The 25,384-nt window shown below is 48.9% G+C and overlaps 3 protein-coding genes across 4 annotated transcripts in view; 1 reads left to right on the top strand and 2 right to left on the bottom strand.

Moving 5' to 3' along the window:
- The window catches only part of IFT172 (intraflagellar transport 172), a 41,505-nt gene extending 32,550 nt beyond the window's left edge, over positions 1 to 8,955 (top strand). The window contains exons 31-48 of one of the 2 annotated variants that reach the window (XM_068564830.1): positions 794 to 887; positions 1,049 to 1,113; positions 1,306 to 1,486; positions 1,730 to 1,839; positions 1,961 to 2,090; positions 4,450 to 4,548; positions 4,757 to 4,866; positions 4,996 to 5,059; positions 5,150 to 5,236; positions 5,530 to 5,646; positions 6,336 to 6,446; positions 6,637 to 6,756; positions 7,284 to 7,379; positions 7,602 to 7,661; positions 7,747 to 7,845; positions 8,159 to 8,312; positions 8,518 to 8,609; positions 8,819 to 8,955. In XM_068564830.1, the coding sequence (XP_068420931.1) occupies positions 794 to 887; positions 1,049 to 1,113; positions 1,306 to 1,486; positions 1,730 to 1,839; positions 1,961 to 2,090; positions 4,450 to 4,548; positions 4,757 to 4,866; positions 4,996 to 5,059; positions 5,150 to 5,236; positions 5,530 to 5,646; positions 6,336 to 6,446; positions 6,637 to 6,756; positions 7,284 to 7,379; positions 7,602 to 7,661; positions 7,747 to 7,845; positions 8,159 to 8,312; positions 8,518 to 8,609; positions 8,819 to 8,908 (1,879 nt within the window). In that variant the 3' untranslated portion in view covers positions 8,909 to 8,955. Of the gene's footprint in view, positions 1 to 793; positions 888 to 1,048; positions 1,114 to 1,305; positions 1,487 to 1,729; positions 1,840 to 1,960; positions 2,091 to 4,449; positions 4,549 to 4,756; positions 4,867 to 4,995; positions 5,060 to 5,149; positions 5,237 to 5,529; positions 5,647 to 6,335; positions 6,447 to 6,560; positions 6,757 to 7,283; positions 7,380 to 7,601; positions 7,662 to 7,746; positions 7,846 to 8,158; positions 8,313 to 8,517; positions 8,610 to 8,818 lie in introns of those variants that run through there. The other variant, XM_068564831.1, reaches the window with a different exon arrangement.
- A 77-nt stretch (positions 8,956 to 9,032) lies between these two features.
- On the bottom strand, positions 9,033 to 10,557 carry KRTCAP3 (keratinocyte associated protein 3). Its single transcript, XM_068564833.1, has 6 exons — positions 10,230 to 10,557; positions 10,095 to 10,154; positions 9,721 to 9,927; positions 9,463 to 9,597; positions 9,248 to 9,361; positions 9,033 to 9,126 (listed from the first exon to the last, which is right to left on the bottom strand). Exons 1-5 carry the CDS (start codon positions 10,386 to 10,388, stop codon positions 9,254 to 9,256), a joined length of 669 nt encoding a protein of 222 aa, XP_068420934.1. The 5' UTR covers positions 10,389 to 10,557; the 3' UTR covers positions 9,033 to 9,126; positions 9,248 to 9,253.
- A 279-nt stretch (positions 10,558 to 10,836) lies between these two features.
- Positions 10,837 to 22,119, bottom strand: NRBP1 (nuclear receptor binding protein 1). Its single transcript, XM_068564832.1, has 18 exons — positions 22,010 to 22,119; positions 18,698 to 18,927; positions 18,390 to 18,512; positions 18,099 to 18,200; positions 17,623 to 17,712; positions 17,429 to 17,469; positions 16,965 to 17,059; positions 15,370 to 15,453; positions 15,127 to 15,185; positions 14,869 to 14,967; positions 12,952 to 13,084; positions 12,647 to 12,752; positions 12,453 to 12,503; positions 12,219 to 12,354; positions 11,961 to 12,014; positions 11,810 to 11,873; positions 11,492 to 11,547; positions 10,837 to 11,386 (listed from the first exon to the last, which is right to left on the bottom strand). The coding sequence occupies exons 2-18, from the start codon at positions 18,905 to 18,907 to the stop codon at positions 11,282 to 11,284; spliced, it is 1,608 nt and encodes a 535-aa protein (XP_068420933.1). The 5' UTR covers positions 18,908 to 18,927; positions 22,010 to 22,119; the 3' UTR covers positions 10,837 to 11,281.
- Between the last annotated feature and the right edge of the window lie 3,265 nt (positions 22,120 to 25,384).

The following is a 25,384-nucleotide window of genomic DNA, read 5'->3' as shown; positions in this document are numbered from 1 at the left end:
AGTATTCCATTGTATATATGTACCACATCTTCCTTATTCATTTATCTGTTGATGGACACTTAGGTTGCTTCCATATCTTGGCTGTTGTAAATAGTGCTGCTATGAACACTGGGGTGCATGTATCTTTTCTAATTAGTGTTTTTGTTTTCTTCAGATATATACCCAGGAGTGGAATTGTTGGATCATATGGTAGTTCTGTTTTTTAGTTTTTTGAGGAACCTCCATACTCTTTTCCCTATTGGCTGCACCAAATTACATTCCCACCAGCAGTGCACAAGGGTTCCATTTTCTCCACATCCTCACCCACATTTGCTATTTGTAGACCTTTTTTGATGATAGCCATTCTTACAGGTGCGAGTTGTTATCTCATTGTGGTTTTGACTTGCATTTCTCTGATGATTAGATGATTAGAGCATCTTTTCATGTTGACCATCTGTGTATCCTCTTTTGAAAAACATCTATTCAGGTCTTCTGCCCAAAGTGAGCTTTTCTTAAGTAAATGTTAAGAACACCAGTAGTAATCCTGCATCGAGTCAGATTGCTGCGGGTAGTTTTACTTGTTTTGGGAAGATTATTTTTCTGCTAGTGTAGATGTGGCTCAGGAGGAGGTGGTCAGAGCACCAGGAGTCCTTCCTCCCTGTCAGTGCTGTGCTCTCTGTGCTGCTCTATCATGTCATATTGTCTTTCTTAATCTGTGCCTTTTCCTCCCCTCAATCCTTGCCCTCTGTTTTTCTTTTCCTCTTATAAAAGGAAGTATAGAGTAGGCTAACCTTATCTGCGCCTTCCATTTCAGCTCCTTTGAATTTGCTTTTGAACTCTCTCGGCTGGCCCTCAAGCACAAAACTCCTGAGATTCATCTCAGATACGCTATGTACCTGGAGGATGAGGTATGGATGTGATTCTTCTCCATTGCTTTTGACTCTGACCGCAGAGCCCTCCTTCCCATCCCCTAGCCCACTGCTGCCAGGCATTCAAACCTCTTGTCTCATGGCTGCCTGTGATGCCAATCTCTGTCTCATCATGTATGGCTGCCTTTCTCTCCCTCTAGGGAAAATTTGAAGAGGCTGAAGCTGAATTCATCAGGGCTGGTAAACCCAAGGAAGCAGTCCTCATGTGAGTTACCCCATAAATTCCTTAATCCTGTCCTCCCAGACTCAGCCCCAGGATCTTTCATTGTCATCTTCACCTTCATCTAAACCTAGTACCAATAAATCTTATACCCCCTCAGTGACATGGCTTTTTGCCTCTCATCGTGAAGGCCTCATTCCTATACTCAGCCTCCTCTCTGTCCTCATCTGGGAGCAGGTTTGTCCATAACCAGGATTGGGAGGCAGCTCAGCGTGTGGCCGAGGCCCACGACCCTGACAGCGTCACTGAGGTGCTCATGGGGCAGGCCCGGGGCGCCTTGGAGGAGAAGGACTTCCAGAAAGCAGAAGGGCTGCTGCTTCGGGCCCAGAGACCGGGCCTGGCCCTCAATTACTATAAGGTGGGCCAGCGGATTCAGGGCCATGAGGGGAGGGTGAGAGGATGTGAGAGCCCACAGAGCACTACACTGAGCCCTGGTACTGAGAATGATACAGGAGGTTAACACTGGGGAGGGGGAAGGAGACAAAGAGGAAGGGGAAGAGAAGTCCAAGGACCTAGGGATCAGTGGGCCATAGCACCTGAGTGGCACTGGAAAGCTGTCATGCCTGCCGCTAACCGTCCTGCTACCTGGCAATCTGAGCAGGAGGCTGGACTGTGGAGCGATGCCCTGCGGATCTGCAAGGACTACATGCCTGGCCAGCTGGAGGCACTGCAGGAAGAGTATGAGCGGGAAGCTACCAAGAAGGGGGCCAGGTATGAAGCCAGGGGACCCGGAAGTGTCGGCAGGGCTGGGGATGGGTGGTCAGAAGGTGTGCACAGAATCGGCCACACTGCCCCTCCCCATTCCTGGTCACAAGCGCGCTCGTCTGCACAGGGGCATGGAAGGACTGGTGGAACAGGCTCGACAGTGGGAGCAGGCTGGAGAATACAGCCGTGCAGTCGACTGTTACCTCAAAGTGCGGGATGCAGGGAGCAGCAGCCTGGTGGAGAAGTGCTGGATGAAGGTGAGGCTGCCACACCTGCCTGGCCCTGTGCTTCCCGGCCTCCATTCACACCCAGCGTTCCTTCTCAGACAGGCATCTTTCTCCTCCTGTGTCTTTTTGTTTTCAATCAGGTAGCAGGTATCTACTGAGTGCTTGCTAGATGCTAGATCCAGAACCTATGAAGGCTATAAAAAGGGATATAACACAGAACCCGGAGAGCCAGAAATTGGGGGAAGGTAGACTAACATGTGGCTCAATTAGTTAATATCGCAACTTAGTGAAGATTGAAGTGTGTGATTCAAGTAGAGTTCAGAGAAGGGTGAGATCTCTGTGGGCTGGGGTAGGGGAACCCTTGTGAGGGAGGAGGTAGGCCTGGGGTCAGAGCTGGAAGGGCAAATCCAGACCCTGGAGCTGGGCCAGATGGAGGCCATGGAAAAAGTAGAGGCCCCTCCTCTACCCAGCAGCTCCTGAAAAGAAGCCTGTAGCAGATTAAGCCAAGCTAATTTGTTTCATCAATCCTAAGATAGATTCTTGGTGTCTTTGAGATGGGGATACATGTATATTTTAATGATGTGCCTTAGATGCAGGGAAATACGGTATTAGGAGTTATGAAGGGGTGAGATTGCTCAGCCCCTGAATAAAATGTTGGTGTGCTGATGCCCCTGCAGAACTTCCCTTAGGTTTGTGAGGCCTTGTAATTGAATAGCCCCTAGAAGTTGGAGGGGAAGGAAGTAGAAAGGACTGAGGATTGGTTAAGAGTTTAGCAGGTTTTAATCAAGTATGAAGCATCTTCTGTATCTTACTCTGGGGCATTGTTTACTCGGGTCTGTTCATGACTATACCTTCTTCAGATTAGTCAGAGGGTGGCTTCCTGGATGGGAGCACTTTAAGCCTTGATGGGTTTGGCAGGTAAAGAAAGAGAGGCAAGGGACTTCCCCGGCGGTCCAATGGTTAAGACTTTGCCTTCCAATGCAGGAGGTGTGGGTTCGATCCCTGGTCGGGGAACTAAGATCCCGCATGCCGTGGGGTGTGGCCAGAAACTTTAAAAAAAAAAGAAAGAAAGAAAGAGAGGCAAGAATAGGTGGGGGAAGACCAGGAGGATTAGCATAGACTATAGCTAAACTGGACCATGTGGAAATTAAAATCTGGTGAGGATGTCAGCATCACAGCGCAAACAGAGTGAACTCATGGAACACTTGGGTTTGTAGAATTACTGAGTTTTAGGGTTAGAAGAGGTCTCCAAGGTCATCTAGACCAACACTGTCCAGTAGAAATATAATGCAGGTCACAAAGGTTTAAGTCATACATGTAATTTTAAACTTTCTAGTAGCCCCACATTCAAATAAGTATAAAGAAACAGGTGGAAATAATTATATTCTATTTAACCCAATATATCAAAACTATTATTTCAACATGCAATCAATATAAAAATTTATCAAAAATTTGCCATGCTGCCCCTCATTCTATTCATGTAGAATGAATATTCTACATTCCTTTTTTCACACTAAAATCTTTGAAACATTTAAGGTTACAGCACATCGCAGTTGGGACTGGCCACATGTGACTAGTGGCTGCTGTTGGACAGTACAAATCTAGACTGACCGTCACTCTTTTTTTTTTTTTAAAGATTCTATATTTTTTATTTATTTATTTTTGGCTGCATTGAGTCTTCATTGCTGTGCGCGGGCTTTCTCTAGTTGCGGCGAGTGGGGGCTACTCTTTGTTGTGGTGCGTGGGCTTCTCACTGCAGTGGCTTCTCTTGTTGGAGCATGGCCTCTAGGCATGCAGGCTTCAGTAGTTGTGGCTCGCGGGCTCAGTAGTTGTGGCTCGCAGGCTCTAGAGCACAGGCTCAGTAGTTGTGGCGCACGGGCTTAGTTGCTCCGTGGCATGTGGGATCTTCCCGGACCAGGGCTCGAACCCTTGTCCCCTGCATTGGCAGGCGGATTCTTAACCACTGTGCCACCAGGGAAGCCCTGACCATCACTCTTATGGGTGAAGAAACTGAAGCTCAGAAAAGCCTAAAACAAATAGTTGCAGAATGCCCTGGGCTCCGATTTTAGGGGTTCTTTCTCTATACCATGCTACCAAGATTCTGTTTGTGACAAAGAACTTGAGAAACCAGTTTGTCAAAGGTGACAGGACCAAATGCAGTGATCTCAGACAGCGATGAGTGTCTGAAAGAGGATGAGTTGAGAGGAACAGATAGGTCCTCTATTTAAAGGCTCTGATGGACCATGAGGCAGGATTTGCCCAAGAGGGCGGAAAGTGAGGGAGAGTGCAAGAAAGTTGACAACTGGAGGGAAAAAAACAGAGCAGGTCGAGGACCCCCCCGCAATATTTGTCTCTCCTACCCATTTCTATCTTCTGTTCAACCACTCAGGCAGCTGAACTCTCCATCAAGTTTCTACCTCCCCAACGCAGTCTGGAAGTAGTTCGGGCTGTGGGACCCCAGCTGATTGGAATTGGAAAGCACAGTGCAGTAAGTAGCGTGCTGGGACTGAATAGAAATAGATTGCACAGAGATGGGTGGAAAGGTGACACCTGCACTCAGGAAGCTGTATGAGGTGGGTCTCCTGGCAGGCATGGCATGCATTTCTGTTTCCCCAGAGTTCACAGAGAGTTCCCAGAGGGGAGACTGGGGAGGGAGGGGAAAGATGATCTCCAGTCTCTGACTTTCCACTGTGCAGGCTGCAGAGCTCTATCTGAACCTGGACCTAGTCAAGGAAGCGATCGATGCTTTCCTTGAGGGTGAGGAATGGAACAAGGCCAAGCGTGTGGCTAAGGAGTTAGATCCCCGGTAAGCTCATGACCCCTTCTCACTAGAAATTCTCTTTTACTTCCTTTTGTAAAGATTGGGAGAAAGTTCTCATGGGAGGGGTGTGCATCCCAGGACCATGAAGTGCAAGATCTCTGCACATCTTCACAGGTATGAAGACTATGTGGACCAGCATTATAAAGAGTTCCTCAAGAACCAGGGCAAAGTGGACTCGGTGAGATTGGCAGAGTCAGCAGGAGGCAAGCTCAAGAGATTCTCTCTCTCCTTCTCCTCGTGTAACTCTGTCTTTTCCACTGACCCGTAGCTGGTGGGTGTGGATGTGGCGGCTGCTTTGGACCTGTATGTGGAGCAGGGCCAGTGGGACAAGTGTGTTGAAACAGCGACCAAGCAGGTACTGCTCTCTTCATCCCACTCCCAGCTCTTCTGTGCATTTTTCTGACTCCCCACCTGTCCCAGAGCTGTCTCTCTTACTTCCTCCAAAGCCCAAACCCCAAATATCCCTGATCGGCGTCAGAGAGCTCAGTCTTCACACTCTGACGGTGGGGTCAGAGGCCTAGCTGGGCCTGGCTTGCATATGCCCTTGGCCGCCTAAACAAATCCACGGCCTCAAGTCACCACCCCACCCTCACTGCCTGGTCTTACTGACCCCAACCTCCCCTTGCTTTTCCTGCACCCCTGGAACAGAACTACAAGATTCTGCACAAGTACGTGGCTTTGTATGCGACTCACCTGATCCGAGAGGGCGACTATGCCCAGGCGCTGGCCCTGTATGTGCAACACGGAGCCCCTGCTAACCCACAGGTATCAGCCTGCTCCTTGGGGTGAACGTTTCCGCAAGGAAATTCTTACCTTCTCCTCAAGGACCACTCACGCTCTCAGGGTCTGTCTTCTCAAAGGATTCTTTCATTAGAGAGCATCATCCCCAGAGACCCCACCCAGCCTCTTCAGAAACGTACAGCCTCTCTAGAGGATTTACCCTTTGAAGGAACACCAAACAACCTCCCCATGCTCTTAGCTAGCACGCAGGGAACAGTCTTGCAGAGATGAACCGCACACACCTCTAGGGCCTTACTGACTTCCTCCGGAGAGCGAGCACCGCTCTCCTACCTGAGCATCGCAGCTCTGCGGACACCGTCACCCCGGTAACAGTGTGGCTGCACTTTCACTGCGGACACTGTCACCCCGGTAACAGTGTGACTGCACTTTCACTGCGGACACTGTCACCCGGTAACAGTGTGACTGCACTTTCACAGCCACACATTTGCCCACACCCACAGGGCGCCAGATAGGAAGAAATCGCTTTTTCTTGCCCTTCTTCTTCCTCTTCTCTTAAAATAACGCTTTCTCCAGCAGCGTCCCATAGCTCCCCCGCGCGCGCGCACGTTTACAGCCCGTTTTCCTCTTTGGCCCCACTTCCCCTGACCTTCTCTTCTAGTTGTGCTCTTCTCACTCAGCTCTCCTTCCCCCTCCCCCTCCCCCTCCCCCTCCAGAACTTCAACATCTACAGAAGGATCTTCACTGACATGGTGAGCTCCCCTGGGACCAACAGTGCCGAGGCCTATCACAACTGGGCTGACCTTCGGGACGTCCTCTTCAACCTGGTGAGGAAGTCGGGTGGACAGCAGAGCAGAAAGGCTATTCCGCCTGTCCATGTCCACGTCTTTTCTTTCACGCACATAAACCTTCACCCTCGGACTCTACCTTCCTCTGTCCAGGTGGCCGTCAGTTGACCACTCTGGCCCTGGCACTCCTCTGACCCCTGACCCAGGCTGTGCACCCTCCCTGCTCTAGTGTGAAAACTTGGTGAAGTCCAGTGAGGCAAACTCTCCAGCCCATGAGGAGTTCGAGACCATGCTGCTGATCGCCCATTACTATGCCACTCGCTCTGCGGCCCAGAGCATCAAACAGCTGGTGAGACAGAGGGGGGAGGAGCCCTCAGTCTTACAGACACATCTTCAAATGTATGAAGTTGAATGAATTCAAGATCTGGACAGTCTCAAGCTTGGCTCACTGCTCTCCTAGTTTCTCTTTACCCTTGCTGAGATGGTTTTCTTTGTATTCCTCTGACCTTCTTAGGGCTCTGTGCCCACAAAGCTCCAGCCTCATTACGCTCAAACATTCAAATTCCATGATTTCTGCATTGACCTCTTATAATATATACATACCTTTGGCTTATTCATGGTAGTATATTGTATATTTATTTCCTGGAGTTGGACAATAGAATTCTAGAGGTGGGAGGAAATTTAGAAATAACCTAGGTCCAGTTCTCTTGTGCAGATGAAAAAAAAACTAAGACCCAGAACTGCATGACCCAGAGCAATTTAATATTGATTGTTGGTCTTCTGGTTCTGTGGCTGCCTGCCTTAGTTATAAGATCATTGGTCTGGCAGCTCAGTCACATAGTGCCAGGATCATAATGCTTTGACTTTAATCCATAGGAAACTGTGGCTGCCAAGCTTTCTGTTTCACTCTTACGTCACACCCAGCTACTACCTGCAGACAAGGCCTTCTATGAAGCAGGCATTGCTGCCAAGGTGAGCAATGGGGCCAAGCAAGGGCGGGGCCCAGGAGAGAAGGAAATCAAAAGTTGGAAAGTAGGAAATCCCAGCTGCTCAGGTGGAGCAGAGCTGAGTGTGGGGCTGACGTTATGGAGGAGATCATTTTCCTGTATCTTCCTGGGTTCTCCCCCCTGCATCCTGGAGAAACACAGCCACGCCCAGCTGCTCACTCCCACTTGCACCTTTTCTCTGGTGCAGGCAGTTGGCTGGGAGAACATGGCCTTCATCTTCCTCAACCGCTTTTTGGATCTGACAGATGTGAGTAGGGCAGTTGTGCCCAGAGGTTGGGAGGTTTTGCCTGTCACAAGCTGTGCCTATTTCATGGCTGCCCACTCTGCCGCAGGCAATCGAAGAAGGGACTCTGGATGCCCTTGACCACTCTGACTTTCAGGATACAGACATTCCCTTTGAGGTGCCACTCCCAGCCAAGCAGCACGTCCCGGTAAGGGCACAGGATTGGAGAGCAGGAGGCCTCACGAGTGTGAGTGCACTGGAAAGGGAGGACACTTTAGGATGGTCCTCCCAACACTTTGTAATGGCATCAGTCAGCAACGTCTGTGGAAGGGCCTCAGCCCTCACTGTTCGTTCAGCGAGAGTAGAAGCAGAGGAAAAAGCTAAGGCTGTGACTGTGACCACCAATCCAAGGAGGATCATTTGTGGGTGAAAGGTGGTACACAGGATGACGGCTCAGCAAACCCTCTACCCATCCCCTTCTACTTGCCCTGCCCTGCGTGAAGCTGCTCTGTCCTTCCCAGGAGGCTCAGAGAGAAGAAGTTCGAGACTGGGTGCTCACAATCTCAATGGACCAGCGGTTGGAGCAGGTTCTGCCTCGGGATGAGCGTGGTGCCTACGAGGCTTCCCTGGTGGCGGCCAGCACTGGAGTTCGGGCACTGCCCTGCCTCATTACAGGTACAGAGCCCTACAGCACCCCATATTCTGTGGTGGGTGGAAAGGAGGGAAAAACAGCAGGATCAAGAAACTGTTTTACTGTGATTCAGTCAAGGATGCAGAAGACAAGAACATCCTACTTTCCACCCCTAAATTGCTCTTCATTCTTCCCCCTCAATCCATCGCAATCTCCAGGTCATCTTTTTTTCTCCCCCCACCCCTCCAGGATACCCCATTCTGAGGAACAAAATTGAATTTAAGCGGCCAGGGAAGGCAGCTAACAAGGACAACTGGAATAAGTTCCTTATGGCCATCAAGGTTAGAGAGGAAGGCTTGAGAGATGGGGGTAGGGAGAACAGCGCTGAAGAACCCACCAGCAACTGTGCCGGGTGGGGGAGGTGCTGTCCAGAGGGCAGGTGCAGGCCTGAACCCTGCTCCCCACACTGAGATGGAGCAAGTTTTTTTTGTATCAGGGATGTTTTTCCCAGCGCTGCTGAGTTCCTCTCGTGCCCTCTGTTTCCTCACAGACCTCCCACAGCCCTGTGTGCCAAGACGTGCTGAAGTTCATCAGTCAGTGGTGCGGGGGACTGCCCAGCACCAGCTTCTCCTTTCAGTAACTGGTAGAGTTAGTAGGTTCCATCCCTCATTAAAGTCTTGTAAGTAACTGAGACCACTGTATTCTTTGATCAAGTTCACCCCCAACACTAGCCCAGCGCCCCTTTCCCCCAAAAGGAATCATAATCAAGTAGAAGTTCTTTTATTACAACTGTTATTATATAAACATATCCTAGGGGTCAGTGGAAGATCCTTGTGGACTGAGCCTCCGGATCAGCACCTGCTTGACAGAAGGAAGAGCCTGCGTCAGAGGGCAAGCAGCATAGCAAAGGCCCAACCCAGTTCTAAGAGTGGTCCCTGCCACCGCCCTTCCCCAGGCCACAATCCTCCTGGCCCATTACCTGTCCCTAAACCCAACTTTTCTGTGATATCCGGATTTCTCGAGTTTGATCCAGTAGCTGCTCATTTTCCTGCCTCTTACATTTAGGAAGTTCAAGCTCTGTCAGTTCCTCCAGCTACAGAAGAGGGTGGGGTTAGTACTCCAGCCCTGTATATAATTCAGCATCTTTTCAACACAATTTGTGTTGAATGAACCCTTCCTGTGCATCTTCCTTACCTGCTCCTGTAGCCCTTCCTTCCTACAGGGCCCAACCCCACGTAGGGTGAGCGCAGCCACACAGCAGTAACCAGATAGAGCAGCCTCAGCCGCAGACATGAGCAAAGAAGGGATCCAGAGAGCCAAGGCTGTATCCTAAAAGGTGAAGGAAGGGCGGGAGGCCAGAGGAAGCAGGGCAGGAGTGGCAAGTAGGGGCGATTAAAGGGCAGGACCAAGGCTTTGTGGACCGCCAAAAGGCTGGGAAGAGAATGGACTCACATAGATTCTTGTGGGGTCAAAGGGGCAGTCGGTGTGTCCAGACCCCTGGTCCAGTGGTAACAAAGGATCCAGCAGTCCTGGATGGCAGTCAGCAATAAGACGGCGGCCGCCGTTGGCCACAGTGAATGACACAGCAAGGAGGAGGCCCAGGGAGCAGGCAGCAGACAAGAGAAGGTTCACCAGAGCTAGTGCCAGCAGGGCCCAGTGCTGACAGGGGCAGAAGGTCAGGGTGAGCAGCCTGGGGATGGCTGCCTCTCCCACTGACACCTCGGTGACTCCATTTGAGGCTCCTCCTCCCACTAGAGATGAAGCTGAGTCAGCCCCCATTTCCCTGACGCCGGGCCTCCTCATTAAAGCTCCAGAAATCCCCTCACCAGTCGTGGGCGAAGAAGGTTCCTGGATGCCAAAAGGGCCACAAGTCCCACGGAAACGCTCTGGAAGAAACAAAACCTGAGGCCCGCGCCGCTCTCCAGCGCCAACCGCCCGCCCCACGGCCCGGCCCCGCTCACCAGCAGCCCGGAGCCCACGGAGATGACATTGGCGGTGGTGTACTCCGAGGTGACGGCGCCGCGGGGATTGGCCACGTGCCGCAGGACGGTGCCGTGCAGCACGGCCCCCAGCAGCAGGTTCACGTGGCCCACCAGGATCAGCGCCAGGCCCACGTGCATGAGCCGCCGGGGCCCCCGGGCCGCGTCTGCAAAGCACGGGGGGAGGGGCAGGCCTGAGCGGGAGAGGAGGCGGAGGAGGCGGCGGAGGCCCCTCGCTGCCGCCCCGAGTCGGCCACGGGGCGTAGGGCGGGTCCAGGGTGGGCGCTCAGGGGAGAACGCGACCGGAGGGGCCAGAAATTACCGAAAACGCAGAAGCGGCAGCGGCACCTCATCTGTCCCTCAGCGCTCGCCGCGGGGCAGCTCTACCTGCCCTGGCCCCGCCCTCGCTCCCCGGCCAGTTCCGCTCTCCCTGCGCACCTGCAGCCCAACCTCCGCGCCCCCTGGCGGGGGAGGCAGGCGCGCGCGCGCGCCCACACACACACACACACACACACACACACACACACTCACACAGACACACAGACACAGACACACACCCACCCACACCCACACACCCACACGACGCGCGTAGCAAAAAGTAGACTTTTATTACAGCAGCAACTGAGGCGAATCGAATGGCCCCCCGGGGCCACCCCTGCAGCACCACCCTTCTCTCCCGCCCCGTCCGCCCCAGCGGGATTGTAGAATTCAGCTCCCAGCGCCCGTGGGCTTCCTTTCCACACAGGCTGGGCGGGAGCCAGCAGATCAGCTACTAGCTCCCAACTAGAAGGCGGCTGCTGAGAAGGCCCAGGCCCACGTCTGTGCAAAACAAGTAAACAAAGTGCAGAGGGATGGAAGAGAAGGGGAGGGGTGGGTAGGGTGATGCTCAGAACCAGGGAGCCCCAAAGCCCTCCTGAATAATAAAGGAGAGCGGGGCTTCACAGGGTAATACTGTCTGGGGGGAAGGGGCAGGAAGGCTGTAGCACATGTTGCGACAGCCACAGCTCAGATTAGGGGCTGGGCCCGAGTGAGCTCTAAGAGGAGACGGTGACAGCGGCTGAGTTGAGGGTGCTGTTCCTGGCAAAATTGAACTTGTTCAGGGTCTCCTCCAGCAGAGAAGTCAGTCGGCTCTGGTCCGCCTAGAGGGGAGGAGCTCAGTGAGACCGGGTGGAGGAGAGCGGAGGCAGCGGGGGGGGGGGGGGGGGGGGGGGGGGGGGGGGGGCGGCTGGAGGCAGAAACCTCACCTCGCTAATGAAGCCCAGCTGCACCAGCTCGGCCGCCAACTCGGGGATGTTCTCATCTGACAGAGAAACGGGAGAGGGTGAGTACAGTGCAGCAGTGAGGGGCACAGAGCCCTTGGAACAGCCCCAGTCAGGCGACCCTGGCTGGGAAAGAATGACACAAGCAAAACTGTCAGATCCACCCTCCAATTTTAGGGGCGAAGATATTCATTCTACGTGAGTCGATGTGTTACTGCCCTGTCACCTTCCCCACCCCTGAATGTGTCCCTCACAGATAAGGCTCATAGACTCTCCATCCTCTGAGGGAAAGGAGAGACTCACTTGGCATCAGGTCACAGCTCAGGTGCCGGTTCAGTTTGTCCTCCAGCTTCAGCAGAAGCGTCAGCTGGAGAGTAGGACAGTCAGAAAATGAGGCTCCCCTTCCCCACCCTCTGGCCACCCAGCCCTATGCAGCCCTGGCCCTGAGCCTTACATGGTGTTTGACGCCCTCCTCCACCGACTCAATGTTGCACTGCATCAGAACCACCTAGGGAGAGGGGACAGAGAGGGTCACTAGAGTAGGGACCAGTGAGCAAAAAACCCCCAAGAGCTGGAAGCCTTTCCAGCCCACGGGACATGAACGCCAGGGAGCAGAAACACATTCTTCTCTCTAAAGGACAAAGCCTTATCTGAGATGTCCTCTCTCCCTTCCACCACGACCACAGAGACAGCCACACCCACACAGCCCCACCTTGCGGGTCTCCACCTCAGCCGGTTCAGGTGTTGGAGTCTTGACAGACGGCGGCACCACAGGGGATGTCACCTCCTCCTGCTGTGGCTGCTGGGGCCGAGGCAGCCCAAAGGCCGTCAGGGGGTAGATCCCATTCCTAAGTGGAGATCAGACAGGTCGGATCGGCTCCGTGGATGCCTTAGGACACCCACCCCTGCCTCCTCAAGGAAGCTTTTTTTCTCATTCTTCTCTCACCTGACATCTTCAAGGAATTTATCCAGTTCCAGAGCTGGTGACTGAGAGTACCTGGAGAAGAAAAGAGAAGGAAGATGGAAGGAAGGAAACGAGCAAAATAGCAGATTCCACCACTCCCAGAGAATGGACAGTTGACAGAAACCTCAGGGTGGGAGTGACCAATCTGTCCCTTTCAGAACCTCTCAGTTACTCACAAAGTCTGAACTGGTTCTCTTCCTGGTCCTGCAGGGATTTCAGCCAGTACAGCACTGGTATCCATGTTTTTGGTGATCTCCTCCAGAGCATTCTCTGGGATCATGTCTGGAGGGCATGATGGAATGGGAAGTTATGGAAGGATAGTTCAGCTTAGTATCACAGAAGGCACAAGGGGTCCTGGGGGAGGGTGGGGGAGGAACGGAAAGAATCCCTTTGGAAGTAGGAGAGGAAAGGAATCATTCCAGTGAGAGTTACAAGGCTCCAGATTGGAAAAAAAATTCCCAGGAGGGTTAAGAGGACTCACGCTGGTGTCCCACAATGCAGTGGGCAGCAAGAAGTTTGAGCGAGGGCACTTCAAACAGTGCTGGGTGGAACAGAAGTTCTCTGGCTGTTGGTCTGCGAGCGGGTTCAGACTGCAGGCACTTTTGAATGAACTCCTAGAAAAGGGGACAAGGGAGTGGAGCAGGCATCTGGCAAGCACTCCACTGTGTTCGTCTCTCTCTCTCACATTATATCTAGCACAAGGCTGTGTGCATACCAGGTGCTCAGCACTGGCTGAGGGAACAAATTGCTAATGTATTTGAAAGGACTTTGAAAACTGTAAGGTATTATATGAAAGGTATCATTCACTGTCCTTCTGGTTTTATTTTTCTGCTCCCAACCGCAAGCTTTTTTTCTTTACTGTTCAAACTTATGATTTCTTTTTCCTTATTTTCTATATCTCTCTGCTTTATTAGCCCACTCACTGCCTACCTTCTCCAACCCTCACCAAATTTACCTCTCTCTTTCCAAACTCACCCACTGTGGTCAATAAGTTACCATCTTTTTATTTCCCAAGCCTACCACTACAATTTCTTTTGTCCACTACATCATTTATTGAATTCACTGGATTTCCCCATGCTCCCTCTAACCCCACAGGTCCCATGACAGTTAACCTGCTCTCCTCCTTTCAATCTGGAAGGCCAAGAAGGCCATATACCTAATCTCTTACTTGAACAGCCCACCCTGACACTGAACTAGAAACTTATTCCACACTAGCCTCAAGACTTCCCACTAATCTTCCTTCTTTTCTCTCCTCCCCCCACTTTTTTTTTGAATTTTTGAATTTTATTTTATTTATTTTTTTATACAGCAGGTTCTTATTAGTTATCCACTTTATACATATTATCCTCCTCCCTTTTATAAGCATCTAATGAGTTACAAACTAACCTTGTTTGGACCTTCCTGTCCAGACCCTACTTACTATAGTCTACTTCCTGATTCATAACCCCTATAACCTTTTTATTTTTTAATTTTTTCTTCCATTTTTTGATTTGTGTTTTAATTTTATTTGGTTGTGCCGGGTCTTAGTTGCAGCATGCATGTGGGATCTAGTTCCCTGACCAGGGATCGAACCCGGGCCCCCTGCATTGGGAGCATGGAATCTTAACCACTGTGCCACCAGGGAAGTCCCCCCATATCCTTTAAATCTTAGCTCATTTATTTCAGGGCACTTTCCCTAACTAAAACTATATAAATATAAAACCCCAAATGACTGGTTTGAGTAATTCAAACTGATTGATTTGTTCAAAAATATCAAGATGGTTGGGACTTCCCTGGTGGTCCAGTGGCTAAGGCTCCGCGCTCCCAATGCAGGGAGCCCGGGTTTGATCCCTGGTCAGGGAACTAGATCCCACAGGCCACAACTAAGAGTTCGTGTGCCAGAACTAAAGATCCCGCATGCGGCAACGAAGATTCCCATGTGGCGAAACTAAGACCTGGCACAGCCAAATAAATAAATAAATAAATAAATAAATAAAAGGGTGTGTGCCAATAATGGTCATGCCTATATGAAAGAAAAATACATACCAAGATGGTTGTCTGAAAGTGTATACCAATTACCTGAGGTAACCAACAAATTAGTTTGTTTTCACGTAGACAAACCTAAGTTAACACACAAATTTTAGTCCCAATATTACCCATCTTAAACCCCTAACCTGTGAGAGAGAGAGAGAGAGAGAGAGAGAGAGTGTGTGTGTGTGTGTGTGTGTGTATATGTGTGTGTGTGTGTGTGTGTGTTGTGTACCAAAAACACCTAGGGAAATGTTCACTACTTTGAGTGCCCTTTCTGCTTTATGTTTTCTTACTCTTAGAAGAGAGCATATTCCCAGCAGGTAAAAGGAAGAAAAATCTGAAGACATTTCAAAGTCTGTTAAGGAGGAGTGATCCTGAAGATTCTTACCCTCTGTAATGGGTCTTCTAGAAGCTGAATGGCACTGCTGATGGCTTCCTGTGGCACATATGAGGACTCTCCATTGCCCTGAATCTCTAGCACTGCCATCTGCAGTGAGGGGTAATAAAAAGGAAAAATAGAGACCTAAGAACCTCAGTGCTCCCACAGTCACTCCCTCAAGACCAGTACCTTACTTGTCAACCCTCCATTTCTCTTCTATCTTCTAATTTGACCCCTTTCCACTACCTACCCTTCTGGTCTCCTCACCTCCAGTGCACACATGCCAAAGGAGTAGATGTCTACTGCCGTTGTCACATTAGTGACTTCTAGGGAAAACAGAGAAGCTTTGGTGAATCAGAGGATCCGGGCAGGACATGGCAGAGGTGTCTTAAAACTTTTGCATGCCAGTAGAGAAGGACAAAAGTTTCAGTTATGTTACCTCCGACCCTCAGGCTGTAAAGTGGAAAACCTGGGGGATGGGCACAGGGCAGAGAAACTGGGATGCCTCACCTCCATATTCTGGTGCAAAGAAGTGGAGATTCTTCTGCTCTTCCCGACAAGTCTTCACATGATTGTTGATAGTGTCAGGAGCCACTGGGAGTAGGGGAGATACCCACAATCTGACCACCATCAACAAAGCACACCTCACTCCAGAGAAAGGCCCCCAAAAGACAAATTCTCTCCTGAAGTCTCTAACCCTCAACAGGCGCAAACCTATCCCTTTCCCATCATGAACTCCAGACTAAACATGAACACCACCTATCTCCCCTTTCTCAGGTCTACCGCTTCTCATCTAAGGTCCCCAACTCAGTAGCAGCAAAGGCTCCACACTAAACTAACAGGTACACGGGGGCTTTGGGCTGGCAAGGAACAACACAGTCTAAGGAGAAACTCACTTGTGACCTGCTTACCTTCCCCAAAGCCCAGGTACATCTAACCCCAGATCACATGAAAACGTTTGGTCTAGTTCTTTCATCCACCCTGCAAACAGTGTAAAAACACAGGCAGCCCTTCCTAATCTGGAACAATTAAGAGACCTCAGAAACTTGGATGAAGATGGATAAGAAGGATTAACATACAACCAAGTAGACAGCCTCCTTCTTACCCACCGTTACTGACTGAAACTCAAAAACAGCTCAAAACTGAAACAATACCCTTAAATCAGTTTCACTTGTAATCCACCAAAATTTTTAGACCCCTGCTCTACTCTCTTATTCCTCAACATTGCCTGCCACAGAGCTGAACGAGGAACCAGGGCCAGGCCCAATTTGGACTCACTCGGATCATAAACAATGACTACAAGTCACAGAGAGTCTGGGAGCACAGTATGACTTAGGGAACCAGCCTGATGATGAGGGCGAGTAAGAATCCAGGACGCAAGTGGCCAGCCAGGCAGAATCCATAGGAAACAAGCAGGTTATGGAAAGGCAAGCAGGCGGAGGGCTGGTAGCGCAGAAGCCAAGCAGGCATAATTAGGCAGGGGAATGGTGTTTGCTCCCACGACTGCATGCACTGGGCAGCCGCAAAGGGGAGCAGAGGAAGCACAAACAGCGCCCCAAGTAGGGCAGAGGGAGCTCTCACCATTAGCAAAAATCCTATGAAAGACTGTTGGGAACAGAGCAGCCCGTAAGCGGGAGGGAGGAAAACAGAGAAAAGTTGTGAGCGATGGAGCAGCCAAGCCCCAGACAAATGGACACACAAACAACACACAGACACGGCACACAGAAATGGTAAACACTGCACACAAATACACAGCAAATGAAAGCACTCACAGCAGGCACAGCCTGGAACGTCCTTTGGTTTGGTAGCGTCTGGCCCCAGGGGCTCAAATCATACCTAACACCTAACCCTTGCCCTTTCCCAACCTCCTATCAAGATCTCTGTATTAACCCCAGTTTCCCTCCAAAAAGGTACAAGATTAGACCCTACACCTTCTCCACTAATTGACTGGCCTCTCTCTATAAATTACCCCTAGTAAGGTCCTTTCTCTTATCACCAGCCCACACCTCAGAACTTTGCTCTGTCTTCCCCCATTCCTTTCATCTTACCCCCATGGTTCCCAAATTCCCGAGGCTCCCCTGCCCAGAACCTCTCCCTCCCCTCACCAGAGCCAATCTTGATGAGTCCGTTGTGCTGGATGAAGATGGTGTCACAGGTCAGGTTCCCATGGATGATGGGGGGGTCACAGGAGTGCAGGTAGCTGTGGGGGCACTGGGCTGTTAGAGGGGCCACTGGGAAATTAGGGCAGGGGGATCCCAAGGGCTAAGAGGAGCAAAGGCCTGGTCTCCTGCTGCTCACCACAAAGATAATACCCACACTCTGAATCTCCATTATGCCTGATGAGTTAAATAGCTGGATAAGCGCTAGGAGAAAGAGGTAGGAGACAGCATCATGGTCAAGGCATTAGGATGAACCCTTTAAAAGACCGATAGGGGCCTAATCTTGAAGTATATGACTCAAAGAAAGTGGGGAGAGGCAGAAAAGAACGGCAGAGTAGTGCCCTGAAATCTGTTTGGAGGAACTAAATCAGGAATAAATATGGGAAAGACACTAACCAGATCCTACTTACCTTAGGGCAGAGAGGATTTGTGTGCACCAACGCTTCCAAGCCTGGAACAGAGTTTGATCCGAGGGTCAGCAGTAATCCCCTCTCTTAACCCTCCAACCAGTTCCCTCCATCCCATCCTGATCAGCTTCATAATTAACATAATCTTTTTTAAACCTCCAAACCAGCCTACAGCTTTGTCTGCTCTCCCTCCATACCTTTTCATTCATAGTCTTGTGGTTCTTTTTGGTCTTCTTCAGAAATTGCTTAAGACTCCCAGATGACATGTATTCTGTGATAAAAATGACCTGGAGAGGCAAAGCACACAAATAAAGCCTTATAGTAGAAATGATCCCTTATCTAGGTAACACATATACAACATATACATAAAATTTGGAAGCCTGGTGTTTTTCTTGATAAAGTTTCTCTCTTTTGTTCTTAGCATCACTTCCTTAGATTTAATAGGGCAATGAAAACTACTGAGCAATATGAGCTACGGGAAGGAAGAAACAAAAATTCACTCATTTCTATCCCGACTATAACCAGACAAAAGGCACAGGTGGTGGTCATAGCCCTACTCTCATCTCAACAGCAGCTGATTCCAGCTCTGTTTCAAAACTATCTTTTTCTGAATATAAAATGAACAATAAGTGTAACTAGTCTCTTTGCAGTAAGCTCAGGAAAAAGTTCTTACCCTGGCCTTGTTCTCTTTAATGTCAGCCCAATACTTGTGAAACTTGACAATGTTGAGATGTTCCAACTGAATCAGATTATCAAACACAGCACGGACCTTTTCCTGGAAGCAGGGGAGACATTGGGATAACAGGGTTCAGAAAGCATTATCATCCTAAAAAGCCATTCCCTATCCCCCCTAGAAATGATCTAACCCCAACGTACTCTTCTCATAGTAGCTTCCCAACCCCAATTCCTCTTTAACACCAGCATTCTAACATCCCACAGGCTGCGTTCTTTCACCATTACTTACCTCCTGCAGCTTGTAGTTCTTTCGCTCAGAGAACTGTACCTCATTCCACACAACCTCTACACCCTCCTCTGTATCCATGGCCAGGTATGCACTGTCAATACCTGGTACATTCCGCTGATTCACCTGAGAAGAAATTCAAATGAAAGGGAATTAAAGTTACCACACGAACTCTATATTTTAATACTCCATACGATCATCTTCTCCCAGGCTCTGACCTGTTAAAGCTTGGTCTGCCCCATTGAGACTCTGCCCCTCCACTTTTTACCTCTTAGAATTCACTCTCAAGAGTAACATGACCACTACCTCACCTCTTCTCGCCTCTTCTGCCAGCGCCCACAGGGTGACTCTTCCAAGATCTCAGACTCATCTTCACTTTCTTCTTCTTCCTCAGGGGAAGCTGCTGAGGTCGTGGAGGTCACAGGAGGTGACACTGACGTCAGGCCAGGAGCTGAGGATGAGGATTCTACCTTTGGGTCTGAGCCACTGCTGAGTACTGTCTGGGACTCCCCCTCCGACATGCTGGAACAAACACTCAGGCCTGCATTGGTTGGAGCAAGGGTGATGGGAGAAGGCAGAGAGGGTTAGGATAGATTCTATAAAGATTCCATCCTAATAACCTAATCTGGGGTTAAAAAGGAAACAAAACATATACCTCCCTTGTTTCCTTTAAATCCAAAATCAGAATTAGTCCTGTATGAACCCTAAACATTAACTACTCTCCTAGTCTAGAGAAGGGGAGCTTTCTTGGTTGAAGATGACTCACCCAGGTCAGTGAGCAACCGAAGTATATTTTAAGCTTAAAGAATATGCTGCTATGCTTAATCCTGTTAATAAACATATTTTATCACTTAAAAAAAAATGACTCACCCAGGAGTGGCAAGCACAAGATTTACGGTAGTACAACCCGTGTTTAGTAAGGTCCAAATGAACAGCAAAATCAGGGGCCTCATTCCTTCTCAGCAAACACTTACCCGATAGCCTTCTCTGTGAATCCTCACCTACCTCTTGCACTGTGCTCAAGAACCAAGGTACACGGGCCCTATTTGGAACAGATGACTCGAGACCCCCAAATGTTCCACTGAACCAGCTCTAGATCTAGAGCTGTAGCACTCTCAACCAATTTATTCAGCTGAAACCCTCAGCTGATTTATTCCACTTGAACTAACCTTGGCATTCACTGTCCATCTCTCCTATGCCCAGAACAAGCCTGCCAGTCCATGATGAGGCTACCCTTGGGCCAGGTGACTGGCAGTGGCTAGTGACTTCATCCCTGATGACCTCACCCTCCCTGTGATGTGAGTGTGGCAAATGGGTGGGTATTGGTTAGCAACATTTTTTTTTCATTCACTCATTCAACAAATGTTTATTAAGCACTTACTGCAAGCCAAGCACTGAGCTAGGTGCTTGAGATACAACAGTGAACAAAATAAATAAGACGCCCACACTCATAAAGCCACAAACTTAAGGCAGAGCTAAGACTTTAAGCTTCCAGTTTTCATTTCATTCACATGGCTCAAAGCCTCCATCCTCTGACACAGGTATTCCTTTCAAGTACAAATAACTCAAGACACAGCCATTATAGGATAAAGCACTATACAGTATAACATTTTATAGTAACTAGTGTATAGTATTATACATTGACATGGCTACTTAAAGAAAAAGAATCCTCAAAAGCTAAATGTCACTAACTTCAAAATCACAGGACAATCCCTGAATGTTATCCCATATCTCTAAGAACGAAGGCCGTGCTTCCCTGGTGGTGCAGTGGTTGAGAATCTGCCTGCCAATGCAAGGGACATGGGTTCGAGCCCTGGTTTTGGAAGATCCCACATGCCGCGGAGCAACTAGGCCCGTGAGCCACAACTACTGAGCCTGCGCGTCTGGAGCCTGTGCTCCGCAACAAGAGAGGCCGCGATAGTGAGAGGCCCGCGCACCGCGATTCAGAGTGGCCCCCGCTTGCCACAACTGGAGAAAGCCCTCGCACAGAAACGAAGACCCAACACAGCCAAAAATAAATAAATAAAATAAAGAATTATTTAAAAAAAAAAAAGAAGTATATCTAAGTATTTAAAAAAAAAGAACGAAGGCCGTGAAGGAGTTGGAACCTGATGTGTGCTGGGCTCAAGGGAGTGCTCGCCAGGATGAAAATGATATCCTGTAAAGTACATTTGCTCCTGTAAGTCAGTTCAAAATACAGAAGCTTCTGATCAACGCCAACCTTCTGAAAAGCCCTCATTTCTTTTTAGAACTCTCAGATGCCCCCTTCTGCCCATCTCTGCCCCCAACCTACACTGTGTTTAACCCAAGCCAGGAGATATTATTAGATGACATTCCAGTAAATATCAGAGGGCAAACAAAGCACTACAGAGAAAATCTGGCAAGATGTTATTTCGCCTATGTTTTTTTCTCAGTCCTTGCCTAGCATAGATTTCAATCAACCAGTCTTAGTAATCTACCTGAAAAGTAGCTTAAAAAAATGGTAAGAAAGTTCATATGGGTTACTTTATTTACAGAATGCATCCTGAATCTGAACAGCTAAGTAAAGTTTCCAGCTACATTATAAGAAATACCAGTGGAATTCTAATACAGGAAGCCTGTAGCCAATGGGCTCTAAAGAAACTTCTGGACCCAGGGCACAATTAATCCACAGCAGGGCACCGCAAGAGATGCCAAACCTTCACCAGTCATAGATGCTCTTCGAATGTGCTTGTCTTCTCCCTCCCCAATCTCTCCCCCGTAGGCAAAATGAAGGAAGGCAATGCCCAAGATCCCCCAGCACTCCCCCTGCTGATGGCAACACTGGAGTTTTTGTCTCAGGGTCGGTCGTTCAGAGGTTTAAATGAGATCACATATGGAAAAGGCCACTGACGCCCCTCAAGGGAATCTCCTCGCCACCCCGAGATGCCTAGCGTTCACTTCCGAGCAGTGTAGGTAAATCGTTGCAAAGTTTTTTCCTGCAAAGTTTTTCATTTTTTGGACTGCAGCTTCTCAGCATTTCAACTCCTCAGCAACAGCTCACAGGCCTCTCGCCCGCCCTCACCCTGAGCGGACCAAAGAAGGCCTGAGACCTGCAGAACAAGCAAGCTCGGGGAGGAATTTCACACTGCAACAGGTCGCCTAGCCCGCTGTTGGCGAGGGACCGTCGGGCCCGGGGGCCGGCCCTGCAGCGAGCTGCAGCCACCTCACCAAAGGCCAACCCCGCGGCGCCGTCAGGGGCGCAGGCCACGCCCCCGCGCAGTCGGCGCGCCGACCCCGCGAGCAGGCGCGGCCCCGACGCTGCGCTTCCGCAGGCCGCCGGGCCCGCGACCGCCGCCCCCGCCCCCGCCGCCGGCCCCGCCTCTCGTCAGCCCGAGTTCGACACGAACGCCGGGGCCTCGCGCCCCGCGCCCGCAGAATTCCGGGCGCTGCCGCCGCCGCTCAGGGACGGTCGGGGAGGGCCGGGCAGGGACTGTGGGGCCGAGGTGTACTCTCGGCTCCGGCGGGCCGGGCCTTGGCTGCCGAGTGAGCAGGGCCGCCTCCAGACACCCGCCTGCCGGGGTCCCACCGTCCTGGCCGCGGAGGCCGATCCTCTCGTCCTTTAGCCGAAACCTTCCCTCCCTCTCAGTCCCCTCGGCGCTCACCACCCGACTCCGCTCCCCGCAGCCTGCGCTTCAGCTCCAGCTCGGGTTCCGGGGCCCCGGATCAGAAAGACTCGCTCACAGCTGCGCTCCGCGGCGCAACCGAACTGCGGGCCCCGCCCTCGCGGCGTCCGGACCAACAGATGGGCGGTGCCGCAGTGCCGTTGGGTTTCCATTGGACAGGGCGGCCAGGGTGGGCGGTGCCCCGGGCAGACGGTCGCTCGCAGGGGTAGTCTTCAACCCGGTTTCCTCCCCTAGAGCCTGTCCGGCTGAGACCTCTTGGAGGGTTCGGTGTTTTCGGTCTCAACTGGGGCCTGTCTCTCCGTCCACCCCTCTGTCCGGTCGTGGTGCCCCCGATGATTCTGCTGGGGGAAGGGAAGGCCTTCCCCCTCTTCTTGAAGGCGCCATGACAGTTCTAGTCCGACTCAAAGACAAAAGGAGTGAAAGACGTAGCCTCAATCTGAGAGGAGCGCCCACCCACTTTCAGTATTTGGGGGTGAGACTGCGCAGAACACCAATTCTTCAGAAAACTTTTTAAAAATTACTGGACACATTAACACTGAAAATGAATAGTTAACGCTTCGTAATTGGATAGTACTGATGTTAGCCAAAACTTTGCAAGAGGTTTTCACAGATATCTTTTAATCCTCGTCAGAAATTGCAATTTTCATTCAGTAATAGTTGCCAAATGGAAAAATACTGAATCAGAGGCATTAAGCTATTCACCGAAAATTGGTAAGAACTATATCTAGAATCCGAAACAGTTAAGATTTATCAAAGAAGACTTCCGTGAAAAGATGTTTGGAAAGAATTTAGGTTAACTGCGAGGAGGTGAAAAGAAAAAATGATAGATTGTGGGTGAGCCCATTGATCTTCGAAAACCAAACCCGGAGCCCAAAATAAGTTAACTCTGCTCCTAGACACGTATTGTGGAGGGAGGAGGATGAATCAATCATCAGTACTTGGAAATGTCATAATCACCAAATCTCACTGTCCTTAAAGGGAATCTCTAATCCTATTTAACTGATAGAAGGCTATCTGGTAAAAGTTCCCTCATTTTCCATCTCTTCACCTTAAAATTTTTTAAATCAAACTTTTATCGTTCCTTGATTCTTTCACCTTTGAAAGAGAGGGCTCAAACACTCTTTTAGAAATCTGGACCTTGTTTTGGATATTTTTTAAAGGCATTTGCCCACCAAATTTAGCATATAATTTCAAGGAGTTGAGGTTAAGAATCTTTGTTCTAATCTCAAGGAAAGGATGCTCCTCCTCCTGTCCAGATTAATCTCTTCACCAGGTAGACTCCAAAGCAATTGAACACCTGGCGAATGGTAAACATTCATTAAGTATCAGTTGATACGACTATTACAGTTTCCCATTCTCTTCTGTCTGGTTCTTAGTATTATCAACCTTTACCTTTCAACTAGCTCCTTTCAAATCTGCACAGAGGACCCATTGGCATCTTCAAGTTCTCGTTTTGTTTTTAACCTTTCATTCATGTTTTTTGGGGGGTTTTTTTGTTTGGTTGGTTGGGTTTTTTTGTTAGTTTTTTATTTGTTTTTTTGGCTGCACCGCGTTCCCCCCCACCCCGTGCCCCCTTCCCTGGAAGCGTGGAGTCTTAACCACTGGATCTCCAGGGAAGTCCCTTTACATTCATGTTGAAAATGCTCAAGGGGGCTTCCCTGGCAGTCTAGTGGTTAAGACTCTGCCCTTCCAATGCAGGGGGCGTGTATTCGAATCCTGCTGGGGGAACTAAGATCCCACATGCTGCAGCGGTGCAGCCAAAAAATAAAATAATAAAATGCTCAAATACTGCCTACACTTTCACCACATCATTTTTTTTTTTCTGCTTTAAAAATAATACATACTTATTGTAACAAATCAAACCATTTCAAAAATAACATAGTATAATGTAACTTTGTATAGTAGCTTGTATGTGCTATATTCCACTGTTTTAATTGCCTTATGACATATTAATTCATTTAATCCTCACAACAATCCTATGAATATTGTGAATTAACAATTGCTATAGAAAGTGAAAATCTCTTACCTTAGTTCACCAAAATAATTAAGACTTTGATATATATTTCTCCATATTTATTTTTTCTATGTATATATTAATATGTGTATATAATTTAAAATAAAGGCAAGCGTATACCACATAATCTTTTTCAATTTACTCTTTTCACTTTTTTCCACAGCAGCACATACAGCACTATAATTTTTTAACTACTGTAGAGTATTCCATTATCCAAATGTGCCAATGTTTAATAACTACCAGGGAACTTTGAGGTTATTTCCAACATTATTTATTACAGATAAAGCTGTAATGAACATTCTGCTACATACACCTTTGCCTACTTGTGAAAATGATTTTACTCACTCTTAAAAGTGGAATTGCTAAGTCAAAGACTAAGAACATTTTGAGTAGATATTGCCAAGTTTCTCTTCAAAAAGATACCAAATAACCATACCACCAAGAGTATGTTAGGGTTCCTGCTTCCCAACATCCTTACCAACATTGGATATTACCAATCTTTTCACCTTCGGTGATATATTAAGAAAAAAAAAAAAAAAAGATATCCTACTGTTTTAATTTACATATATTTAATTAGTGAAGTTAAACATCCTTTTTTTTTTAAACATCCTTTTTTTAAAAGAATTTTTTAGAACAGTTTTACATTTACAACAAAATTGAGAGGAAAGTACAGAGATTTCCCACATACCCCTGCCCCCACATTTGCACAGCCTCCCCCATTACCAAATCACCGGAATGGTATAGGTTTTACCAAGGGTGAACTTACATTGACCCATCATAATGACACAAGTCCATAGTTTACCTTAAGGTTCTTGGTGTTGTACATTCTATGGGTTTGGACAAATGTATAATGGCATATATCCATCATTATAATATCATACAGAGTGTTTTTACTGCCCTAAAACCCTCTGTGCTCTGCCTACCCATTCCTGGCAACCCCAATCTTGTTATTGTCTCCATAGTTTTGCCTTTTCCAGAATGTCAGAATCATACAGTATGTAGCCTTTTCAGATTTGCTTCTTTCACTTAGTAATATGCCTTTAAGTTTCCCCCATGTCTTTTTATGGCTTGATAGAGCACTTCTTTTTAGTGCTGAATAATATTCCATTGTCTGGATGTACCACAGTTTATCCATTTACCTATTGAAAGACATCTTGGTTGCTTCCAAGTTCTGGCAATTATGAATAAAGCTCCTATATACATCCACGTGCAGGTTTTTGTGTGGACATAAGTTTTCATCTACCTTGGGTAAATACTAAGGAGTGCAATTTCTGGACCATACATTATGAGTATGTTTAGTTTTATAAGAAACCACCACACAGTCTTCCAAAGTGGTTGTA

The sequence above is a fragment of the Eschrichtius robustus genome, chromosome 15 (genome assembly GCF_028021215.1).
Source record: "Eschrichtius robustus isolate mEscRob2 chromosome 15, mEscRob2.pri, whole genome shotgun sequence".
Taxonomy (NCBI): Eukaryota; Metazoa; Chordata; class Mammalia; order Artiodactyla; family Eschrichtiidae; genus Eschrichtius; species Eschrichtius robustus.
The sequence above is the reverse complement of the archived record's forward strand: the minus strand, read 5'-3'. Positions and strand labels throughout refer to the sequence as shown.

Coding starts and splice junctions, on each gene's coding strand:
- KRTCAP3 (XM_068564833.1), bottom strand. CDS start 10,388: ATGCACGTGGGCCTGGCGCTGATCCTGGTGGGCCACGTGAACCTGCTG. Junction 9,598..9,720: donor TTGACCCCACAAGAATCTAT/GTGAGTCCATTC, acceptor TTCACCTTTTAG/GATACAGCCTTGGCTCTCTG. Junction 9,362..9,462: donor AGGAAGGGCTACAGGAGCAG/GTAAGGAAGATG, acceptor CCTCTTCTGTAG/CTGGAGGAACTGACAGAGCT.
- NRBP1 (XM_068564832.1), bottom strand. CDS start 18,907: ATGTCGGAGGGGGAGTCCCAGACAGTACTCAGCAGTGGCTCAGACCCA. Junction 14,968..15,126: donor TTGGCATGTGTGCACTGGAG/GTGAGGAGACCA, acceptor CCCTCACTGCAG/ATGGCAGTGCTAGAGATTCA. Junction 11,874..11,960: donor AGGAGGGCGTCAAACACCAT/GTAAGGCTCAGG, acceptor CCTACTCTCCAG/CTGACGCTTCTGCTGAAGCT.